Below are 23,246 nucleotides of genomic sequence, written 5' to 3'. Positions count from 1 at the left end.
CCACACTAGAGGAAATACTGCAAGTAGCTTAGACATATTCTTAAAACAATTCCCAAGAAAGATCCCTGCCAGAGAGAATGTGTGTTGACCAACTCAGATGTTTGTAATTCTATCAGCATACTAACTACTCTAATTGGTCTTGTGCTCATGAGTTTGTGTTACATGGCTACAATATATGCAGGTGTTTGAGTGTAGGGAAAAAATGAAAATGACATCATACTTGCTAAATATGTATTGTTTATTAAGGCTTGTATTCTCCTAGAGGAAAAAAGTTAATCTGATGCTGTCCATGAGTCCTTACAGGCAGTGACAGTCCAGAGACAAAGTTATACGTTCTAAATACAAGTCTAAATGATACAGCTTAAACTTTATTTAAATCAGAGGTCCTTTTGGAGTAAATAGTTTTCAGAAGACGATATTTGCTTTCTAATATAGTAAAAGATCCTCTACAATAAACACGTGCAGATTCAGTGTGCTAGAGCAACAGGCATGAGCACAATTTTCATGCTTAATTGAAACTCCAGTTGGTGACGAGTTCTTCAACGGTTCCCTTATTCCACAAAAACATGACAGCAAATTCAGTTTCTTAAAACATTTTTTTTTACTCATCCAACAGAAAAAAAATTAGACATACACAGTCAATTTTAAACATCTGAGGCATAATCCATCATATTGTCCATACTATTAGTTTCTACGTTAAAGCTCAGCATTATTGGTATAAAAACTTTAAATGGCATTGGGATTTTGGGGGGAAAAGAAAGGGAAAGATTAAAAATGATCTGCAATTAACTAAACACCTGAAAGCTGAAACAGGTTTAAACACACTGTCCAAAAACCCTGCAATGTTGATAGCATTTACATTATTATTTAATTATTAAGCTACAAAAACAATAAAGCAGAATTATGGCTGAGAGAAAGCATCTCACTAACTCTCTTCAGGATATGGGTATAACAAATGCACACTGAAGCACTGGCTAACAGAATGTGAAAGGGAAATATTTTCAGAGTTAAACAATTTCACTGACAATTTGATTTTCTTTGAGACAGAAAAAATCGAAGTGGCATGTTCGCATTTTTTAAAGTATAATTGTATAATTAAATTAAAAAGTGATCTTAAATTGAATTTATTTCAATATTCTGAATGCAGTATTTCTCTTAAACAACATTCTTAAAGTGACAAAACTCAATGGTTTCTTATGAGTGCGATGAAGAAACAGGGTTTGGGATGAAGAGGAGAGAAATTCTGTCATATACAAAATTATGGTGAATATCAGAATAGGAACATAATTTGTGCCAAAATAAAGTCTTTGGGAAACACTGACATTTTTAGGATGCTCATTTATAGTTCCATATTAGGTCAGTATAATTGTTTACTAACTTAAAAAATAAAAACAGATACACCTTTATTAATGGATTCTATAGCATTTTACATAGAAAAGATACAAATTAATGCAGATCCACCTGGGCAAAAACAAACTACAATGTACTTAAAGATGCAACAACTTAATTCCCCCTGCACGAGAAGAAATATTGGAGCTGAAAGCTTTAGTTTGTCCTGATGCCAGGATATAGCACCAGATTACGTTTTAAGATTTGTTTTTCATAGTCGAATTTAATATCAGTTCTATTATATATAGCAAATTGTATACGTTTATTCTTATTGTTTGTTTCGATTCTGCCGTTCCTGTAAAAAGAAAAAACAAAGTTTAAAAAAAGTCAGGAAAAAACAGCTATTTAATAACACTAAAAGTTTGTTCATGACAATAGCTAAAAAAGGTGAAGATTTTTTTTTTTTCATAAATGCAATTACTGGTGCAGCCCAAAATTATGTTTTACATGTCATTTTAAAATTACAAGAGCAATTATTTATCATATATAGTATATATTTGACACATACAAGGATACGGGAATCAAATGAATACATGAAATTTCAAGTGGAGTGGCTGAATGCATGCAGAGCAAATGTACATGCAGCTAGAGCAGTCACTCAGGCCCCAAAATGGTAACAGGTGAGGGCTACAGCAGAGAGAGTAAGTATGGAAAACTAAAATTCATAACTGAAGAGAAGATCTGCAATATTTTGATCTCTAGATCAAGTTAACTACTGCAACAGCAGCTGGATTGGTACAAGGGTAGGAACAGACTGAAGGGATTCACAGAATAAGTGCAACATTTTCAAAAGTGCCCTTGTGATAGGACCTTAGGTCTCATTGAAAGGCAATAGAACTTTGGCTCTTAAGTGCTTGTCACTTTTGAAACTTGCCCCAAACCTTTTTTCCCTCTGCTACCTTACTACTCTGCTTGGAAGACATTCTGGGAGACTTCACGAGTCTGGTAGAGAAAGTGCTGCTGGATGAAGCAAGCAAGACTTGTAAGATGCTATGATGCTGAATGAAGTAAGATGAAAGATGTTCAACATCTTTATTAATGATCTGGATGATGGGATGGATTGCACCCTCAGCAAGTCCGCTGATGACACTAAGCTGGGGGGAGAGGTAGATATGCTGGAGGGTTGGGACAGGGTCCAGAGTTACCGTGACAAATTGGAGGATTGGGCCAAAAGAAATCTGATGAGGTTGAACAAGGACAAGTGCAGAGTCCTGCACTTAGGACGGAAGAATCCCATGCACCGCTACAGGCTGGGGACCGACTGGCTAAGCAGCAGTTCTGTAGAAAAGGACCTGGGGATTACAGTGGATGAGAAGCTGGATATGAGTCAGCAGTGTTGCCCTTGTTGCCAAGAAGGCTAACGGCATATTGGGCTTCATTAGTAGGAGCATTGCCAGCAGATCAAGGGAAGTGATTATTCTCCTCTATTCGGCACTGGTGAGGCCACATCTGGAGTATTGCGTCCAGTTTTCAGCCCCCCACTATGGAAAGGATGTGGACAAATTGGAGAGAGTCCAGCTGAGGGCAACGAAAATGATCAGGAGGCTGGGGCACATGACTTATGAGGAGAGGCTGAGGAAACTGGGCTTGTTTAGTCTGCAGAAGAGAAGAGTGAGGGGGGATTTGCCTTCAACTAACTGAAGAGGGGTTCCAAAGAGGATGGAGCTCGACTGTTCTCAGTGATGGCAGATGACAGAACAAGGAGCAATGGTCTTAAGTTGCAGTGGGGGAGGTCTAGGTTGGATATTAGGAAACACTATTTCACTAGGAGGGTGGTGAAGCACTGGAATGGGTTACTTAGGGAGGTGGTGGAATCTCCATCCTTAGAGGTTTTTAAGGCCTGGCTTGACAAAACCCTGGCTGGGATGATTTAGCTGGTGTTGGTCCTGCTTTGAGCAGGGGGTTGGACTAGATGACCTCCTGAGGTCTCTTCCGACCCTAATCTTCTATGATTCTTCTGTAAGTAGAAGCCAGGGGCTCACTGAAGTCTCACTGAGCTTCTGATAACCACCACCAACAGGAAAGAGCAAGGGACATTAAAGGAAAACTCCAGACAGGGCTCAACTGTAGAAAGGGCAGTCTACTTAATTTGTGCCCCAAATGCAGTAAATGTGGAGACAAAGGGTCTCAACAAGTCTGTGAGAATGTCTCTCAGAGAGCAAGAGGAGCAGCTGTGCTCTCCACTCTTCAGTGGAGGTAGTGAACAATGGATCAAGCAGGGAAATTCAGGCAAAAACAGGGGAAAATGGTAACAAGCAAGAAAAACAGAGGGACTGTTCAGTAACTGCCTCTGGAACAAAGAAATTGTCAGAATATCCCAGCAAAAACTTATGTGGGTGCAAATTCAGAACTCCAGAGAGAAGAGCAGTGGATATCTACTATGAGAAGCCCAAAATGCCATTTTACCTTCCCAAGAAGCTAGGGGTCTTAACAGCTAAACATTGCTAGTTTATGACTTTTTCCTTTAGTTTCCTAGTTAGTTGAGATTACTATATTTTCCCTGTTTTTACAAATTCAGAAAAATTGTAGTGACAAATATTTTAACTTTTTTTTTTTTCTTGGACTGGTGTCATTTTCTACTTAGACGAAAACAAAAATACAAGGCAGGTTTAAAATGTTAAGAGCTGTTAATATGAGGGGTGCATCTTCGTAACTTTTTCCCTCTGTACCCATTAATATTCCTTAAAGCAAACCATTTGCATAATGTAAAATACAAGGCATTAAGAACCATAGTTTAATAAGACTTTACATTTTGAGTGACTATTGATAAGGCACTGGTTCAGATGAACAGTAGCCCAACCACCATGTCCAACAAGTGGCTTAGAAGTTAAAAAGTCCTATTGGATAGACTAAATTGAGTTTAGTAGCATCTATGATCAGCATTTATATTAGCTACAGACAAACATGAAAGATGGAGCTCCCAAGAAGGATGCAGAGTGTTTTTGTTTTGTTTTTTTTTACTTTTAAAAAATTAGATCCTTCCATTTCAAAATAAGCTTAAGATGAATGCAAGTAACCTTAGCATAAATTACTCAGACTAATTACCTCAAATCACACTTTTCAATTTAAAGCCTTTTCACATAGATCCCATCCACATTTTCTCCAAACAGGGTGGTAAAGGGCTATTTACACAGAGCTTCCTACCATGTTGAACTATTCTAATCTTAAACTTGTGATAACTAGAGAGAATGAAACCAAAATGCATTTGTAACTGGGTTTTAGTCTTCAGGCTACAACCTGCTTCTGAACAAGACCTGAACGTTTATGATGATTATTTTTTGCTGTGGAAAATACAAATACAACAAACTGATAAGGACTAAATTAAATGAAAATTGAAAATTCAAGTAGTCTGTAGGATTTGTAAAGCAGATAATTTTTTTTAAAACTAGAACAGTGTAGAGGGCAGGCTCTCATTGGCTGAATTATCAATTGCCAATGAAGTGAGGTTTGTTTCTTAATTATAATAATTTTAACAAAAGTGATATGTTCTTAAATCAGGGGGCTCAGACCTGGGGCTAGCATTATTGGCATAATTATATATTGTTATTAAGTTTTCCAACCTATACTTGAACTGCTTAAGTCAAGACAGTGGTTTTAAGCTCCAATCTTTTGATGGCAGATGCCCTTCTCCACTTCACTGTTCTGACATTTATTACCATGTCTCCAATCTATTCTCTCTTCTAAGGGAAGAAAATAAATTAGGTTTCTTTTTTGTTTGTTTTAGTCATCTGCTGGCTTCCCACACAAGGTGGATAAAAATAAAATTGGATAGTTAAAGTACGTATTTTTTTAAAAAAATTAACTTAAAATTTAAATTATGACAACCTATATTAAAGGCCTACATTTACTATAGTTTATTAAAATCATTTAAATTACAAAAAATATTCATGAAGTACGTGTTTACTATTGCCAAAGTTTTAAATGAAGTCAAACCACTGAACTGGAAGCCACAAGCTGAGCACCCGGAACCAGAGTTTCTTAAAGTGCTAAACCAGCTTTTGACAACAGCAGTCTCATCTGGAGGTGCGGAGAGAGTATTTTCTTCATTTGTTTTTAAACTAGATCAATTCAATTATTAGCTCATTCAAAGTTGAGAAACTGACTGGGAGCTGAAAAAGCAGAGATGTAAGAGGATGAGATCTACTAGGTCTAAAATCTTGAGTGACATGGTGACCAGAAACTACAGATATTCCTTCCTTTGTATAATACATTTGTTTTATCAGCATGTTTTGCATTTAAACTTTTTTCTTAGATTTCCATCACATGTAAGGTAGTTAGTTTAACTAATAAAAACAATTTGGAATTCAATTCAAAATACACAAATACATTTCCCACCCAAATGTAGCTTGACATAAATAATGAGTAAAATATTAATTATCTACTAACTAAGAAATGGTGTCATTCAATATTTTCTAACAAATGTAAAAGTTAGGAATCTGAATAAACATCTGCTAAACTACATAACTGTTTACATAAATGTAGTGTATCCTCCTCCTTAACAGACAGTAGTACCAAATATAGTGTAAAGCAGTGGTTCTTAAACTAGGGCCGCCACTTGTTCGGGGAAAGCCCCTGGCGGGCCGGGCCAGTTTGTTTACCTGACGCGTCCGCAGGTTCAGCCGATCGTGGCTCCCACTGGCCGCGGTTCACCGCTCCAGGCCAATGGGGGCTGCAGGAAGGGCGGCCAGCACGTCCCTCAGCCCGCAGCCAGTGGGAGCTGCGATCGGTCGAACCTGCAGACACGGCAGGTAAACAAACTGGCCTGGCCCGCCGGGGCTTTCCCTGAACAAGCGGCGGCCCTAGTTTGAGAACCACTGGGGTAGAGGACATATTTAATTGAAAATCTACATGTTTTTATGATTATCAACTAATGAAAATAACTTAAAAAGTACAAATGCAATAGAGGATTAAAACAGTCTATTTAAATCAAAGTTTCCTGTTTGCAAATTTGAATAACTACTAAAATTGGTGATTTTAAAATCAATCCATCCCGCTCCCACATCCCTGTTTCCTTCAAAAAGCTACAAACTCCTTAAGGCATCCATTGGTGGTTTAGCAGGATGAGGCTGCCTACGTTCTTGAGGTCAAGTACCACAGGAGCAGAGAATGGGCTACTCCCTGAGCTTCCAGCCCTACATTTCAAAGCAGAGAAGGAAGACAGATGGTTTTCAAAGAGCCATTTTAGATTTTGCCAGTAGTCAAAAGGTGATGTGAAACAGGACAGATCTGTTGTGTATATTTCCCTGCCCCCACCACTCCTTTCCTGTCCCCTGGACTAATCTGGAGCCTCTTTTTAGGGAGGGGGACTGTAGCCCAGGTTGAGGCACACTGATGCGTCACAGCTTATGCAACAGATCTCTCAGTGAACCATGCTGCTAGTTACAAGTTCTCACAAGTCTATTGTTCTTTGGCCTGACTGAAAATGTGAAAAATGTGGAGGTGACTTATTAATGAAAGCAGAGAAGCTGAGAGAGAAAAGTTCCTCAGCTGGATAATTTGGGGGAACAAAGACAACTATCTTCCCAGCCAGAGACAGTGAAAATTGCAGAAAGGGATGAAGAAAAGGCCTCCAATTCCTTACAAGAACTAGATATAGTTTTGAACTTATTGTTCCCAGGCAGAACAGTCAACCCTTCTACCAAGCCAGGGTCAGTGGGATTATTAATTATGATTATTATTAATCACAACCAACCAAGAATGGGCCCCACTGTGCTCAGAACTGTCCAAACAGAGAGCAGCAGACACTTTCTGCCCTGAAGACTTTATAATCTAAATTAGTGGTTCTCAACCAGGGGTCCTGGGCCCCCTGGGGGGGACACAAGTAGGTTTCAGGAGGTCAGTCAAGCACAGCTGGCATTAGACTCGCTAGGGCCCAGGACAGAAAGCTGAAGCCCTGCCACATGGGACTGCAGCCCGGACCCTCAAGCTCACCACCCAGGGCTGAAGCCAAAGCCTGAGCAACTTAGCTTCGTGGTGTCCTCTGTGGCATGGGGCCCCAGGCAATTGCCCTCCTTGCTACTCCCCCAACACCGGCCCTGGCTTTTATATGCAGAAAAACAGTTGTTGTGGCACAGCTGGTCCATGGAGTTTTTATAGCATGTTGGGGGGGGCCTCAGAAAGAAAAAGATTGAGAACCCCTGATCTAAACAGACAAGACAGACACAAGGTGGGGGCAGGGGTATAACTCACAAGTAAAGTGAAGAAATAAGATGGCACCAAACAGCATGTTAGTTTCACTATTTTTTGTTTGGTTTTTTGGGGGGATAAGTTTAGTTAGGAGGGGACAGGCTGGATGAAAACACAAGTGAAGGGAGGGGGCAGGAGTGAGGTTAAGTTGAGATGAAAGGACAGAAAAAGGAGAGAAGGACAGAGTTGGAACAAACAGCCAATAAAAGAGAGCCCATTAAATCTTAATTGGCATTCCTCTTCCCTACCACTAAAATGTAGACTACACACACACACAAAAAAGAAGAAGGAAAAAAAGCCTCTACCAGAGCACAATTAAAATTAAGAAATGTAATGTTATAAGCACTGGTCTTAAAAATGCAACTGTAATTATCAGCATTTGGGGGTGGGGGAGAGCAGGATGTACTCCAATGCCATGCACTTTCCATCCTGAAAACCTCCATACCGGTGAGCCTTCCGACAAGAAACAGGGCATGCAGCTCCCCCAGAGCCCGTCTTTGTTGCTCCTTCAGTAAATCCAACAAGTCCAGACTAGGATTTGGAAGATGTTAACTGGCACATGTTAACACCCTATTGTAGGCAACTCAGTGTGCCTTTAACTTGTTACCAGTTAAACATATGTGATAGTCACACTAACTGGTCTACACTAGGCTGTTATCACGTGCCAGCTAACATCTGCCAAATCCTAGCCTAGACAAGGCCAAAGTGGACACCTGGGAAGCTAAGAGACACACAATGACCTTGCCTTCTTGGGGTGGAATGCACATCCTCTGCCACACACTTCAGACCTTCTCCTTCTGAAGTATAAGAGCCCCTGAACTCAGATCCCCAAGATACTGGCATACTGTGTTGTTACTAGACTGCCAAGCCAGCTACTATCATCAATATAAGACGATATCTGTAAAGGTTTCATTTTCATCTCCTAGAACATAAATGCCCCTCCAACCTCTGCCCCAAATTTGTTCCAAACAAAATACACCCAAAAAACCATAATACACAACAAGTTTGTTTTGTTTGCTAATGTCACATCAAGCTTTTTTATTTTGAAGAAAGATTTTGTAGTTTAAAATAAGCTTATTTACTGGGGATGATTCATAAACTATTAATGCCTCATGGTAAATTTACAAAAGCTTCTATTTAGAGAAATTTGCCCACGTTATGAAGTTTCAATCTTTTTAATTTTTAAGTGCACGATGTTGGATTGCATGGGGTGAAATTAGAACCCTCCCTTGGCACAAAAAACAGAGTAAACTGGCTATCAACAGAAAACTCAGAGGTTGTAAGCCGGAGTGAATCCATGTCCAACCTTCCCTGGCTATTTTGTTATATAGGGTGAAATAGCCGCCAATGCCCCTCCTCTGCCGTATGGAGTGTTTTAGGCCATTGGAGCTGCACTAGTACAATTCTATTATTCCCTCTCATCTTGCCTTAGCAGCATACAGGGCTACAAGTGTGATTACATCTTTCCTTCATCCACCGAGGGCAATGCAGGTCTTAAGTGATGCAGAGGACCCTGGATGAATCTTCTGCACTCTGGTAAATGTTACCCAACTAGATTATGCTACACAGCTACTTAGTCCTCATCTGAGGTCATAATCTTCATTTGACAAGTTATAGTTACCACAAAAGTAAGATCTAGTATCACTTTAGATTGACTTTAGTTGGAGAATAAGCAGCAAGGGGGTGATTAACTTCTAAGGAACATGTTCTGCACATGCCCTTGGTGATTAAACTGTTAAAGCAGCACTGCTCATATTTGTAGGCAAAACTGTCTAAAAGGGATTTTTAATATTTCTTAAGATATCAGTGGCTTTATTACATACAATTATTGATTTTCTCAGCAAAATAGGAAAAATACATATTTGAATAGTATAAGATTTTAAAAAGCTATCTTTATGTAATTATGACGACAATATAGATTCATAGAGTCTAGGACTGGAAGGGACCTTTTTTAAACAAATGATTTGACCGCTAAACCAAATACGATGAATAGAAGGATACATTAATCTGAAAACCCTTTACAGTTAAGTCTGACACACACATACGTATTAACTTTAATTGGCAAAAAATTCCTGTATATAATATTTGCTTTTTAATGGAAGGTCTGTTTAAGACAGAGTTCTCAAGTATGTTAAATTTCAATAGCAGGTGCTTTGACTTCTTCATATGCTTTAGAAGGAAACTTTTACAGCAAGCTACTGCACTGCCAAAATTTGTTTACACCTAGGTTAAAAACAGATGCTTTCCTCTCAGAATATAATTTACATTGACTGCCATAGTTGGATTATTTTTCACTATATCATCTGTCATCTTTCTCAGCCTATTCCTATTGTTTATACACAGCTCAGTTTTGAAAGCTATTCAGATATAAGAAATGATACCTTTAGAAAATATAAATCTAATATATCTGTAATTAAACTGAATCCCAATGTTCCCTCAATATTAAGTGAGGCAGAAAACATGCATTAATTGTTGAGAAACTGATCCTATTAGAAAGTAGTACTCTGGATAGGCACATTTTGTTTATATATTTAATTTTAAATAGAAGCAGAAAATGAAAGTCCACGTTAAAGTAATGCAGAGGTGGGGTCAGCTCAATGGTCTGGTGTCAGTACACTGAGCCATTATAAAAGAGAGCTAAATATTATAAAGAGAGCGATTATAAAAGAGAGGTGATAGTATATGATCCCATTCATAAAGCTAGCAAGGATGGACATAGAATTAAATATTTTCTCTTGAACTGAGAAGAAGAGAGGCCTGAAACCACTTTCAGTGGTTGACACAAGAGGCACTCCCGGTGGTGGGTTGTTTTTGTGTGTGTGTGTTAAATCTTAGTATTATCATGGAGAGGCTAAGTGATTTGCCTTAGCCATCTCACATCTCATCTGTGGTAAAGGAACACAATGCAGATCTCCCGACTCCTAGCCCAGTGTTCTGTCCCACTGTTTCAAACTGCTCCTTCTCAAGGCCGTGGTTGGGGAAAAGTGAGAAGAAACAATTCTCAGCAGGCAGAAAGTTTGCAAGGATATGGATAAAGCTTTTGCTCCAAAAATCCCACAGAGGACATAAAAAGCTAATTCAGAGAATTGAAGGTCTTCTCCATCAAAACTAGTTACCATTGGCCTGAAATTTGCATGTGTATATACTGTAAGATGGCTAGACTGAAAAAGTGGTGCTAAAATTTGAATGAAAGCCTTAAAACTGAATTTCCCTGAATTTGTAAGAGTAGGTCCTAACCAAACAGTATAAAGCAGTGGTAGGCAACTTACGGCCTGTCAGGGTAATGTGCTGGTGGGCCGCGAGACAGTTTGTTTGCATTGACCGTCCACTGCCTGCAGCTCCCAGTGGCCGTGGTTCACCATTCCCAGCCAATGGGAGCGGCGGGAAGCGGCACGGGCCACAGGGATGTGCTGGCTGCCGCTTCCCACAGCTCCCATTATCCAGGAACAGCGAACCACGGCCACTGGGAGCTGTGGGCAGCCGTGCATGCGGACGGTCAATGTAAACAAACTGTCTCGCGGCCCGCCAGCACATTACCCTGACTGGCCGCATGCGGCCCACAAGTTGCCCACCACTGGTTTAAAGCAATTTAAAAGGTGGTAAAGGGAAAGCCCCATATTACTACAACTTCCATTTTACTTTAGGACACTTCATCTAAGTCTGTGCTTAAAAAATGTTTTGAAGCGCATGTAAATGCACTAAGCTGAATTGGCAAACTTCTACACTTCCGAGGAACTATAGAAAAAACTATACACTGAAACACTAACATCAGTATCAAACCATTGTAAGTGTCAGCTAGCCATTACATTCTAACAGATCCTACTTAGTCAGCCCATAGTGTATATAGAGAGTCACTGATGTTAGACATTTGGGTCCCATTCTTAGGCCTGGCTGAGCTGCACTTGGCATAGGACTTGAGGCAAGGGTCAAGGAGGTAGCTAAATCTTTTCATAATCACACTTTCATATAAAAATAGGCTACTTAATGTGGAACTCCTTGTCTGGAGGTTCCCCCCACCTTCCCACACCCTACTCTAAAAATTCCAGTGATTTTTAGTGTTGGAAGGAGGACTCAAATCCTTCATTTATCCACAGAATAGATACAACAAACAGCAGCAGCAATACAAGCTTCCTCACACTGTAATTTTCCTCAACTCTTGTTCCGGAGAAGCCAGGTAATGGGATGAAAATAGTTCAGTGACTATTCAAACCTTGGCCTCACTGCTGAAGATACAACCAAAGGTGCCAGTTGTGACAGAATATTTGACTACGAACTGGACTGATACCTATTCATTCACAGAAGCCAATGAGCTTTTACAAGGCAACCACTGACCTAGGCCAACTTTGAAACAGTCATAGGCTCTGTATCCCATTAACAATCCCAAAATAAAATTTCGAGCTCCAGTAGAATTGGATGTAACATACTTTACTTGTATATTTAACTTGGCTTAAAAAAACAAACTTTACCTGAGACTATGAAAACCACAAACAGAACTGAAGCACAGGTTTTTGTTTTAGTATTAAACACTCTTAGGACAACCATGTTTGAACACATTACAAATATTTTAGAATCTCTACTTAGCTTTCCCTCCCACACATACACACACTCTCTCACGGCAGCATTCACATTTTTCCAAGTATATCTTTAATTTTTTTCTAAAAAAAGCAAGTTTACCTTCCGCACCACCTCCTCCTCTTCTTGGCGCTTTTCATAATGGGAAAAGTCATCAAAGATGGAGGTTGTGTGCTTGTAAGTAGCAATAATTTTAAGCACTTGTTTTGCTTTTTCTAAGGGCACCTCCTGTGTGTCACGGGAGTTTGTAACTGGTTTGTTGTCATTGTTCTCCAGCCTGATGTGTCGGAGCTGGTTGTTGGGCACGTCCTTCACAAAGATCCATTTGACATCAAATTTCCCCTTCCATTTGTCCTGAGACCAGACGCCAGCACTAGTGCCATAGTCCACAGGTGATTTCATTTCTGCTACTCCACAGAAATGTCCACTACCATTAACACTGAATAGTAAGTAGACCGGGCCCTTACTATTCATGGATCGGAAAGCGCTGTCCAAGCGTTTGTTGCCATGTTCTGTGCTACACCAAATAGAATATTTAATGGAACGATGAATATCATCCTCAGAATAGCTCTTTATTATGAACACACGTCCATTTTTAAGATTCCATTCAAAATCTTTCGGGTTATAGCTATGAGCAGCTTTCAGTTTTTCAAGAACGGGATGGGATTCGCCACTTGGGACAGAGTTAGGCTGGGTACTGCCAGTTGAGTTGCTATCATTACCAGTTCCTCCACTTTGGCCAAAAGCTGCATTTCTGTTGCGGGGAGCCACCCAGCGGTTTTGGGGTGGTTGCTGAGGACTTTGATACTGTGGCTGGGTCAATGGAGGAGGTTGAGCTGGAATAGGCTGAACCATTTGTTGCTGTGGGACAGACTGAGGAGATGGGATCTGCTGGGGAGCAGGAACTTTTGCCACAGGACCCTTATTATCCCAAGTACCTATGTCCATATTATGTTTTATAGGTGGTGGAGGTAAAGCTCCTCCAATTACCGGCCCAGTTTTTGTTTTCATTTTAGGTTGTGGTTTTGCAGGCTTGCTGGCAATAGCAGCCCAAGAGGTTGGTTTAGATACTGGCAAGTTTACACTGGATCCACCATTACCAGGAAGAGCACCTGTCATTCCGGCATTGTTGACAACAGAACCTACTGTTTTCACAGCAGAAGTTGTTACATCTCCACCAATCTTAAGTCCAACCATTCCCTGTTCAATACTATTCATTCCAGGTGCTTTATTCAAAGTATCATTATGAAATCCTGTTTGTCCATCCACAATAGTACCACCCAGTGAACTAGGTGGGTAGCTGTAACTGCTCCCATAAGCTGAACTTTGAGTCTGCTGTCCTTGGGATCCACTTGTTCCCCAAGCTGAGAAAGCAGGATTTTCAGGGAAAAAATTAAATCTGTGTTGGTAGATGTTATTTCCCAGACCCCCAGGCTGTCCAAAAACAGCATCATGCATAAAATGATGGTCTCCATTACTGAGCTGTCCATAGGTGGTGAGGTATGGGATAGGAGGATCTCCTCCAGTAGACCACGGTGCTTCACTGAGAGAATAGGGAAACCCAATAGATGGTGGATAATAATTGGACAAATAGGGATCAGTCATTGATGGATAGCTATTATTCTGTTAAAGAAAAGAAAAGTAATTTCAGATGTATGCACTTTTTCATAAATGACTACAACATTTGCATACTACTAAATAGAAAAGATGATAAGTAGTAACCATTGTTCCAAACTCCAAGTTACACAACTTATTATTCCATGGCCTGTTTAGTCTAAGTTAATGTCATTGCATCTTGTATAGTCCTATACCAGAGATGCATTCTCCTTCTCCACTTCCTGTAGATTTTTAAACAGTGACCACCACTCTCAGATGAATGCTAGTTGACCCCATGACCTCAAACTCACTTTTACTACACTGCAGATAATTCATCTAAGTCATGAAAATTCGAGACTTGTAATTGAGAAATATATTTGTTCTATGAGTATACGACCAAATACTTTCATATTGTACTAAAAGTTTAAGATATTGTGTTTAATCAGCAGTATGCAATGATTATTAAAAAACAATTTAAAAAATGCAGCAAGACCAACTCTCAGAAATTAATAGGATCTAGAAATTGCACAAGATTGAAGATAATTCTATTTGAATATTAAGATTTACACAAGTTTGTACTAACATAACATTCTGAAAAATACAAAATTAGTGATTTTAACTCCAAAATCAAGAGCAAGATGAACAGATAAGCAGGTTTTGCTGCGTAACACATCCAAGAAATAATATATGTGATTTGTATTATATAATTCATACATTATATAGTCTTTAAGTCTATTAAGTTACACAAAAATGTAGTACATACTACCAAATGTTCATGTGAAAATAGCATAAAATATTTTATAGAATGTGAAAAATTGCTCTGCATATGTTGCATGATGTGCAGCCTTCATCCTTTTCAGAATTTTTTTTTAATGTACAACTTAAGAAATATTATGTTTATCTAGGGAAGTGCTAGGAAATAGAACACTGTCCTCATACTGTGCACTATATGCATGATCTATGTTAAGTACATTTTTAATTTGTCAACTCACCTTTTGCAATTATGCGCAGTATCTAAAGCTCCAAATTTGTTTTGGAAAAAGGAAGATCTGACTAGTATTTGTGACTGCATTGGAGTCACAATGGCTGTGTTACTGGCTGAATGCCAGACCCACAGAGGGGGAGAATAAATCATTTGGCTTGACCCAATTTGACTGTGGTTTGTACTATAATTTTAAATAGTGCGTGAATAATGCACTAATAATGGAGTATTTGGGGCTGTATGTAGAGGATATTAAAGTAACTGAAACTTGGGGTGTAAAGACAAATGCTTGACTTCAAAACATGACAATATTCAAGCTTGACTGTAAATGAGACTGAATATGTCGGCATGAGCATTTAAAAATGCATACGATATATGTAACTTCCTCAGGAGTTACAAAATGAGAGTAGATTTTAAAAAAAATAGCTGTGTACTGGGGAAAAAATAGTTCTGGAAAATCCCTTCTTGACCCCTATATGGCAACTGGAAAGAGAAAGTCTGGAGTCAAAGTGGTTAATATTGAAAATCAAGGATTTGTATCTGTAAAAGCATCGAGTAATAAGATTTTTTCCATCTACCTTGTTGTGTTGCACAACTAACTACAGAGACTAGAGCCAATGAGGCTCCACATGGGTGTCTGCCCCAAGCACAGCTGCAGAACGTTAGTTAGAATGCAATTTAAGTGACAACTCAGCTTATAGTTTCCACAATCCTCACAGCAGGCTAATAAGTTAATATGGAGTTTGTAGACCAAGCAGGTATAGAGAACATTAGAGATGCTACGAAACTGGTACAGTACATTAATACCTCTGATTTTTCAGAGTCACCTCATTAATTCCTTTTCCTGATTGCCAAATATTATAGAAAGATCTTCTGGAAGAAGTCTATATAGAAGAAATTTTAAGTACAGTGATTTTATTTTGTTAAGGTGAAGAATATAATAAAAAGCTGGTTACAATCTTAACTATGGAGTTGCTACCATGGCTTCATAATTCCTAACAGACAAGTAGTTTGGGAGTGTAATTTTTCTGTATTTGTAAACAAGTAGTAAAACATAAGTGAAGTGGTAACAGATGTAATGATTAGTCCACTGGACTTCTACCTCTGAAGACTTAGGTCAGAGACCAGATGGAGGTCATAAGCAAAGCTGAGTCAGATAAGAATGGGGGTTTGCTTAAATAAGTCCTGGTGTCAAGGCATTTCAGTTTACAGAGTTTATTAGTATGCCAGGGATATAAACATACAGACACAAATTCTGCATCTAACATATGCATGTAAATCACTCAGGTTTTGTTCAAGACAGTCCCTGGTTACTCTTTTCCACCAAGGTCTCATTGCCCCACGCAGCAGTCCAGTTACAGAAGCTTGGAGCTCCTCCCGCCAGCTTTTCCCAAATCTGTCTGACCATCTTTTAGAACCCTATGAAAAAAAATCAGCTGGCTTGTAGCAGCACGGAGATTTTGCCTTAAAGCTGCTCCAGGGACAAGTTCATCATGTGTGTCCCCTTCCCCCTACCTCTTAGCTGCTTTTTAGGATCAGGCATTCACGTTTTCCCCTCTATTCTCTTACCAAGTGTTCAATTGACTCTTGGTTTCTTCCACTTTCTTCACTCCCCATCACATAATAATGCAGAAGTACAAATAGAGATTAAAAATATTCTGTAGTAAATTTAAGATTAAGTTACTAGTAAAAATTACATAGAAACAAAGCTTAAAATTAACACTATTCAAGATGATGAAAGTCTTATCTTGTCTCTTGTCCAGAAGTTGCCTCCTGTGGACCTACCTCTCCTGCAAATAAGTCTAGGCATGGTAACAGGCTATAGCATGTCCTAGCCACTTGGGTCTGAAAGTCAGTGATGGGGCTTCAACTGCAGCAAATTAAAAGTTAATAGAAAAAAAAAAGTAGAAGCAGCACTTAATAGAAATAATGGACAATGGAGGCCACCCATCTTATTTAACAATATGTCAAGCAAAAATCTGCCAATGTAAAATGATGGCAAGAAAGAAGGCAGATCAGAGAAAGGTGAAGAGGCAGCTTGAGAAGGTAAGGTACTGCTTAAAACTCAAAGAAGAGAATATTCTCCCTCCTTTCTCCTCCCCCAGACAATGCATACAAAAACTTAAGTTCTTCAAATCAGGTACATTTTTCTGTACCTGATGCTTTACATACTGGAGACAAGAGAAGCATTAGACTGCAAAATACTGTATTAGCATTTCTTGCCAAGGGGCTCAGCCAAGTTGTGCAGCAATTAGCATTCCCAGACACCAAACAGATCCTTCATTTATGAAGGTTAAGAACGTTGGTTTTTTTTTTTTTTAAACTTTTAGCAAAAACATTATTTCCTTGAACCTTTGACCCTTAGTAAGTTCATTTGAGACAAACATCTGTTTAAAAAAATGAAAGAACATCACCCCCCAAAAAGGAAACCAAATCCAAGTTCATTTCTGCAACCATACAAAAATGTTAAGAAACTGATATTTCAGGAATTTCACAACATGAATTTTGGGGGGTGGGGATGAGGGGGTTAGGATGAGCTGAGGCTGATTTCATAAGGAAGCAGATTCCATACACTATAGAGCAAAGGGCGTGATTACTTGTTAAAATTGGCTTTCACAAGTAACCTAGTCTATTTGCTTCAAGGTATGCCTTGAAAACACTAAGAAAATTACTTAGTGCGACAAAAGTAAGTAAGGATTGAGATTGATTCCTCTCCCCAAAAAGAATGAAGACATTCTTAGGATAAGTATTTCTATGGCCTTTCACATTCACTACAAATTACCCTGAGCACAATATTAGATGTCAGTAAATGGAACGTTAAAAAAAAAAATTACACAAGATCAGAGAAGAAAGGGTTGCTTCTGATTTGTCACTTCTATTTTGATAGACTGAGATTTTACAAGTATGTGTATTTTACATTTACACTAAAATTTAAGGTTAACTTAAAAAAATTAACCCCCCCCGCATAGATTAAGTCGAATAGTTTTAAGTACTGCACCTTCCTCAGAGTTCCCTTGTCAGTTTTTACAGTTTTATAACCAAAAAAAAGCAAAATTTTGTTTTTCTTTCTGGAATTGCTCCAAGAACCAAATAAAAAAGGGGAAACTGAGTATGCATTGGAAAGAGTAATGTCTACACATGGAGTGACATCAGATGCACAAAGCACAACTGAAAAGAAATTTCCTTCCCTCTGGTCTACTTCAGTTATAGCAAGCTTAGATATTACAAGTAAAAAAGAGTGGACAAATGTGACTTAAGATAACATTACCCCTTTAAAATGGCTCTAAGTCATTAAAAGAGAGAGGGAGGAAGAAAAGGGGGTATTTCTTAGGTGGAAAAAAAATGTCAATCTTAATGGCAGATGCTTCTATGCATTGTTTTTGAAATCTGATGGCTTTAGTTACTATAAGACACTAAGAATACTTCAATGCAAGACAAGTATAATGGTTAGCATTTTTCCTAATTTATTCTAAGGAAAATCATGAGAATTAAAAAAAACAGTGATGCATACAGTGTGAACTGTCACAAATAAGCAAGAATCAAATAGCAGCTACACCTTTCTTACTCATGATCAGACCATTATAAGATTCTTGAAAGGAGACTGACAGACTCCAAGTTTGGAATCTAACCATGGCTTCACAGAATAACAGTTGTCTTTACTAAGATTCCAGTAGAAGCTTATTTTCTAGTTCTTCACCCATAACATTACTCTTTCTAAACTCATTCTGAAACCTATGCAGAAATTTCTTGCTAAAAAGACTAGTGCTGAATACCAAATCTGATTCAGTGAACGGAGTAATCTGTACAACTCATCCTTCCAGTGACTCCCTTCCACAGCACCCCTAAGTATGGTGAAATCAACATAGTGAATCACCATGTAAAGAATTAATCCATACAGTTCTAACACTAAGAGATACACTAAGCCTTTTTACTATTGAGAACATTCACTAAAAGACATAACATTCAATTCTGGTTTTGTGTTTTCTGCAGTAGTGTTTCTTGTGCCTGGATTTTCAAAACCTCTTGGACTAAAGGAATAATACTCAGCACATGAAGACATTTTCTGAGACCCATTATTTTGTCTGACACTGACATCAATGTCTTATTTTATGCCACAGTATTCTTGATGTCTTCAAAAATGTAAGCACCAATAATACAAAAATGGAAGTGGTTTTTTACCACCAACACTTCAAATTCTGTAGACTTAACTCTCATTCTTAGCTAATCTGCACCATCTCCATACACTCCGTGACAGCTTAGATCTTTTATAGCTCTAGCTAGAAGGGTCTTTGACCATAAGTGATTGAAATCAACAGGTGTTTTGTTCCAGAAATATGCATGTTCTCCGAGCCATCCTAACCAAATTCCTTGGACTGTCACCATCTAAGCACCCAGTGTGGAAAGTTTCCACATGAATCCTAGCAGAATAAAGAATTTCACCAGACATCTTAACAAAGCATTCAGTCTATTTTGTTTGGCTTTATGCCACAGGGTGTAAGAGAAACCCTGAAGGAAGTCAGTAGTGATACATTTATTTCAACATACTTATTCTTGACCTTTTTGAGCCCCTCCCCCAGTTCTCTTTGCTAACCCTTTGTATTAATTGGGAACAGATTATGTATCTGTAGATATTTTTCTTGGTCTATCACTTATGACAGATGTTCTGGCTGGCTGTATATTTGGACTGATTTCTTCATTTTTGTGTTGGAGTGCTATACAACAGCAATACCTACCAATAAAGGGCTAATACATTTTAGCTAGTATTCCCAGGCACCTGAAATTACAAGTAGTACAATCTGATATTTTAGCTCAATTTCCACATGGAATAGCCACTACTATTCCAAATCTGACCCCCTATTTTACAAAGAAAAGTGTGCATAATTGCATGGAGTTCTGTGACACAGAAGTGAGGATAGGAGAAAGCTAGTTTCTTACATTTGTGGGCATTTAAACTTTTAAGCATCATTTTTTGGAGCTTGATTTACATTTCTTAAAATAAGTTTGCACATTTATTAACGTGAGTAAGAATTTACTCTTTATTTACATTGTTTTTAAATTTCCAACATTTTTTTCCACACAGTAAATTTTAGTTATTCAGGATTTTTAACAAAATTTAATTTGTACTCTTGGTTTGAGTCACATATGAATGTATAATTTACACTATTTTTACAATGCCCTCAAGCAGCTCATCTTTCGTTAATCATCTCTAGATAATATGCCTCTGCAAAGAGGTAAGATTTGAGAACTTCAGTAACTCAGCCAGAGATTATGGACCTACTGCAAGAATTGGTGGGTGAGGATCTGTGGCCTGTGATGTGCAGGAAGTCAGATTAGATGATCATGATGGTGCCTTCTGGCCTTAAAGTCTATCAGTCCTGTCATGGCATCTTTAAGAGTTTCAAATGATGCTGTGGTCACTTACTATTTATTTCCACTTAGAGCACAAGGGTTCAGTCCGCCAGTCATACAGAAGCAGAACCCCAATGACTGCAATAATGGGTGATTTGTTTATTAAAGAACTGAAAGTCGAGGGCCCTTGGCAGGCTGCCAACTATGTCAGATTTTACAGGAATTGTGTCATTTGGTAAGTGCCCAGCAGAAACTAGGATTTCTAAGCAACTTCATTTCCACATGTGAACAAACTAGATATAAATAATAAATAATAATAATACCAGTATTCTGACCTAAAATGCTAATGCCATTACTCAGTAACACTTCAGGCACTATAGCTTTTTCTACTTCACTTTAAAGCTATGATCCCCCAAGCATAAACAAGTCATATTGGTGTTTGCTGTACAAGCAACACTACCCTCCACATCCCTAAAAAAACCCACCAAAATTAACAGAGATGCACTAACCTGATTTGACTGTCCAGAAAGGTAAGGTTCAAAATCGTTGTCATGAACTGTGTCCTTCTGATGCAATGAACCATTTTGTACTAAAACAAAAAGTTGCAACATATTATAACATTGCCTGACAATGTTTCAGTAAAGAAACTCACCCTAGAGTAACTTGACAAAAATAAGTTAGCTCCCTTCCTTCTTGTGGCATTGTTGATAACCTCTGGAAGGCAAAGGGGTCAGATTTCATCAGAATGAGAACTTCCACATGCACTCTAAATGTCACTATTGCTTACAAAACTGATCTGAATGAGTTACAGAGAGTCAGAGGAACTTGCAATTTTAGTAAATGTAAGTATTTATACTTTTGCCATAAAATATCTTAAAACCAAATAGACAACTTTTGACATGAACCTGAGAGAAGAACTGGAGGACATAGCAATATCTGAGCAGCCTCTTTAAAAAGTAATGTTAAATCATATCAGAGATGGAACAGTAAAATACTGGCTGTTGAGTGTTTGACATCCTAATAATATTTACAAGCTTTAAATTCAAGCCTTGGTTTTCTTGTCTGTAAAAGGGAGATAAAACTTCACTAAATCAGAGATATTTGAGACTCAATTATTATTAATATCTGTAAATCACACTGAAATCCACAGCTGGAAGATGCTACATAAACAAATTATTAAAGTCACTTCGTTCTTAATTTCCATCATTTGTTTCAAAGCATAAGTCACACTGTATGCATTAAGCCTTTGGAAAGTAGTTCAAGAGTTTCACAGGAAGGCTAAACTAAAAATATTGCTACAGGAAAAAGAAATACAATGCTAAAAAATAAAACTAAAGTGGGGATTTCAAAGAGGTCTGCAAGTGTAAAATAATGTTAGGAAGACTCTTCAGAGAAAATGGATTCATAATCAGAAGGGTTTATTGATAAACTGGGGGAAAATATGAGCTTGTTGGGACTACAGCTGTTTGAAACACTGATAAAGTGAAATTCAAAGAACCTTAACACTGAAAAGATGTGCCTACGTAAACTGATGGAAGTATCTGTTTCCTTTCTATTCTTAAACAGTTATGTATTTGGTAGCAGTCATAGTACTATACATAACAGTTTATAAAGCAGGCCATTTACTTGAAAGAGAACTTGCTTTTGAAGTTTCATTTGTGACAATGTGCTAGAGGTCACACAAAAGTATGTCACATTATCAAAGAACTTTTTTTGCTTCAGACTGAAATTTCATGAAAAAACTTGTACTGATGTACCACCTGTCATAATCTATAAACTCTCATTTGCCAATACCAGTCCAGTAACAGAACAATAATTATATAGCAGAATAATACTGAAAAGCAAGTTTGGATACTTTTTAAATCTGTCACTTAAGTAAATGAATCTCCTAAACTGTATTTGTATCTCTATTTGTAACTGTAACAATGTTCTTTTCTTAAAATGTTTATTATTATTAAATACTGAAAGCATGCTTAGTACTGTACAACCTCACAAATACAGTGGCACTAGTGGTATGCAAAAAAACCCTTAGGAACCAGGTTCCTTTAAAAAAAAAACCACTTTGCTCCATATTTCACCACAGAGTTTAGACTAATACCTATTGGCTCACCCATCACTGCCTGCCTGCTTTATCTACCTTCAGCAATAACAACTCAAGTGGAAAAATCCCAGCATTTGCCTTACCTTTATTATCTTGTCCTTTCGGTCGCTGTGATGCCATGCACATGATTGCAAAGAGGAAAACAAAGACAGAGGAGAAAGTTAGTTTTGGAAAATGCTCTTGTCTCACGGCAGACAGGGTTGTGGGGGAGATATAACCATGGGGGGGGGGAGAGTTAGTGCGGGGGGGGGGGAGAGGAGGAGGGCTGACAGGTTTATTTATTATTAGGGGCTGGCCCTCACTGGAAATGGCCACGGATCAGGAGAGGGAAGAGGAGGGATAAGTTAAAGGGAGTGCCTAAGGCCCAAGGAAGCCGAGAGGGACCTCTCGGGGCAGGCACACGGGGTGGGGGTGGAGGGACGGGGGGAGAAGCCCTCGGCCCCAGGCCCAGCTGGGCTTCCGCACTTACCTGAGGGTCAACGCTTGTGGCCGACATAATTCATGTACGGGGCCCCCGTGGTTAGCAGGGAGCGGGGGAGGGGCAGGGCCCGGGCCCCTCCGCGCAGAGGGGAGGAGCACGGGGAGAACGCGGGGCCCCTCCTGGGCGCGGGGGAGGGAGCTCCTGTCCCCTGGGCCTGCGAGGGGCGCTCCGGCCTGGGCCTGGGGGAGGGGCCGGCTCAACGTGCAGGGGCGGGTCCCCGTGTGGCCCGCCCGGCCGGGGCGTGGGGGGGGGTCTCTCCTCAGGCTAGGCCCCCCGGGGAAGGGGGGTCGGTCCGGTCGCTTCTCGCCCTGCCGGCCCTTCTCCTCACATCCCCGCTCGCCCTCGCTCCGCGGCCTGTCCCCGCGCTGGCCCCGAGCCGGGATGGAGCGAGAGACCCTCCAACTCCAATGGCGGCGGGGACCGGGCGGCGGTGACGTCAACGCCACCGCGCGCGGGGCACGCCGGGAAGACACGACGAGGCGGCGGGGTGAGGGTGGGGGCAGGGAGGAGTAGAGGGAAGGCAGCACCTGCCGCGCATGCGCGATGCGGCTCTGCTGCCAGTCCTCCCTTCTCTCGTGGCTTGGGGGGAG

General features: G+C 39.5%; 1 protein-coding gene across 1 annotated transcript; it reads right to left on the bottom strand.

The window, feature by feature from the left end:
• Positions 1 to 228: 228 nt before the first annotated feature.
• On the bottom strand, positions 229 to 22,802 carry YTHDF1 (YTH N6-methyladenosine RNA binding protein F1). The gene is made up of 5 exons (XM_065414350.1): positions 22,645 to 22,802; positions 22,259 to 22,283; positions 20,584 to 20,663; positions 12,250 to 13,770; positions 229 to 1,684 (listed from the first exon to the last, which is right to left on the bottom strand). The coding sequence occupies exons 1-5, from the start codon at positions 22,669 to 22,671 to the stop codon at positions 1,658 to 1,660; spliced, it is 1,680 nt and encodes a 559-aa protein (XP_065270422.1). The 5' UTR covers positions 22,672 to 22,802; the 3' UTR covers positions 229 to 1,657.
• Between the last annotated feature and the right edge of the window lie 444 nt (positions 22,803 to 23,246).

This window comes from Emys orbicularis, chromosome 12 (genome assembly GCF_028017835.1).
Source record: "Emys orbicularis isolate rEmyOrb1 chromosome 12, rEmyOrb1.hap1, whole genome shotgun sequence".
NCBI lineage: Eukaryota > Metazoa > Chordata > Testudines > Emydidae > Emys > Emys orbicularis.
This window is presented reverse-complemented; position numbering and strand designations above follow the sequence as displayed.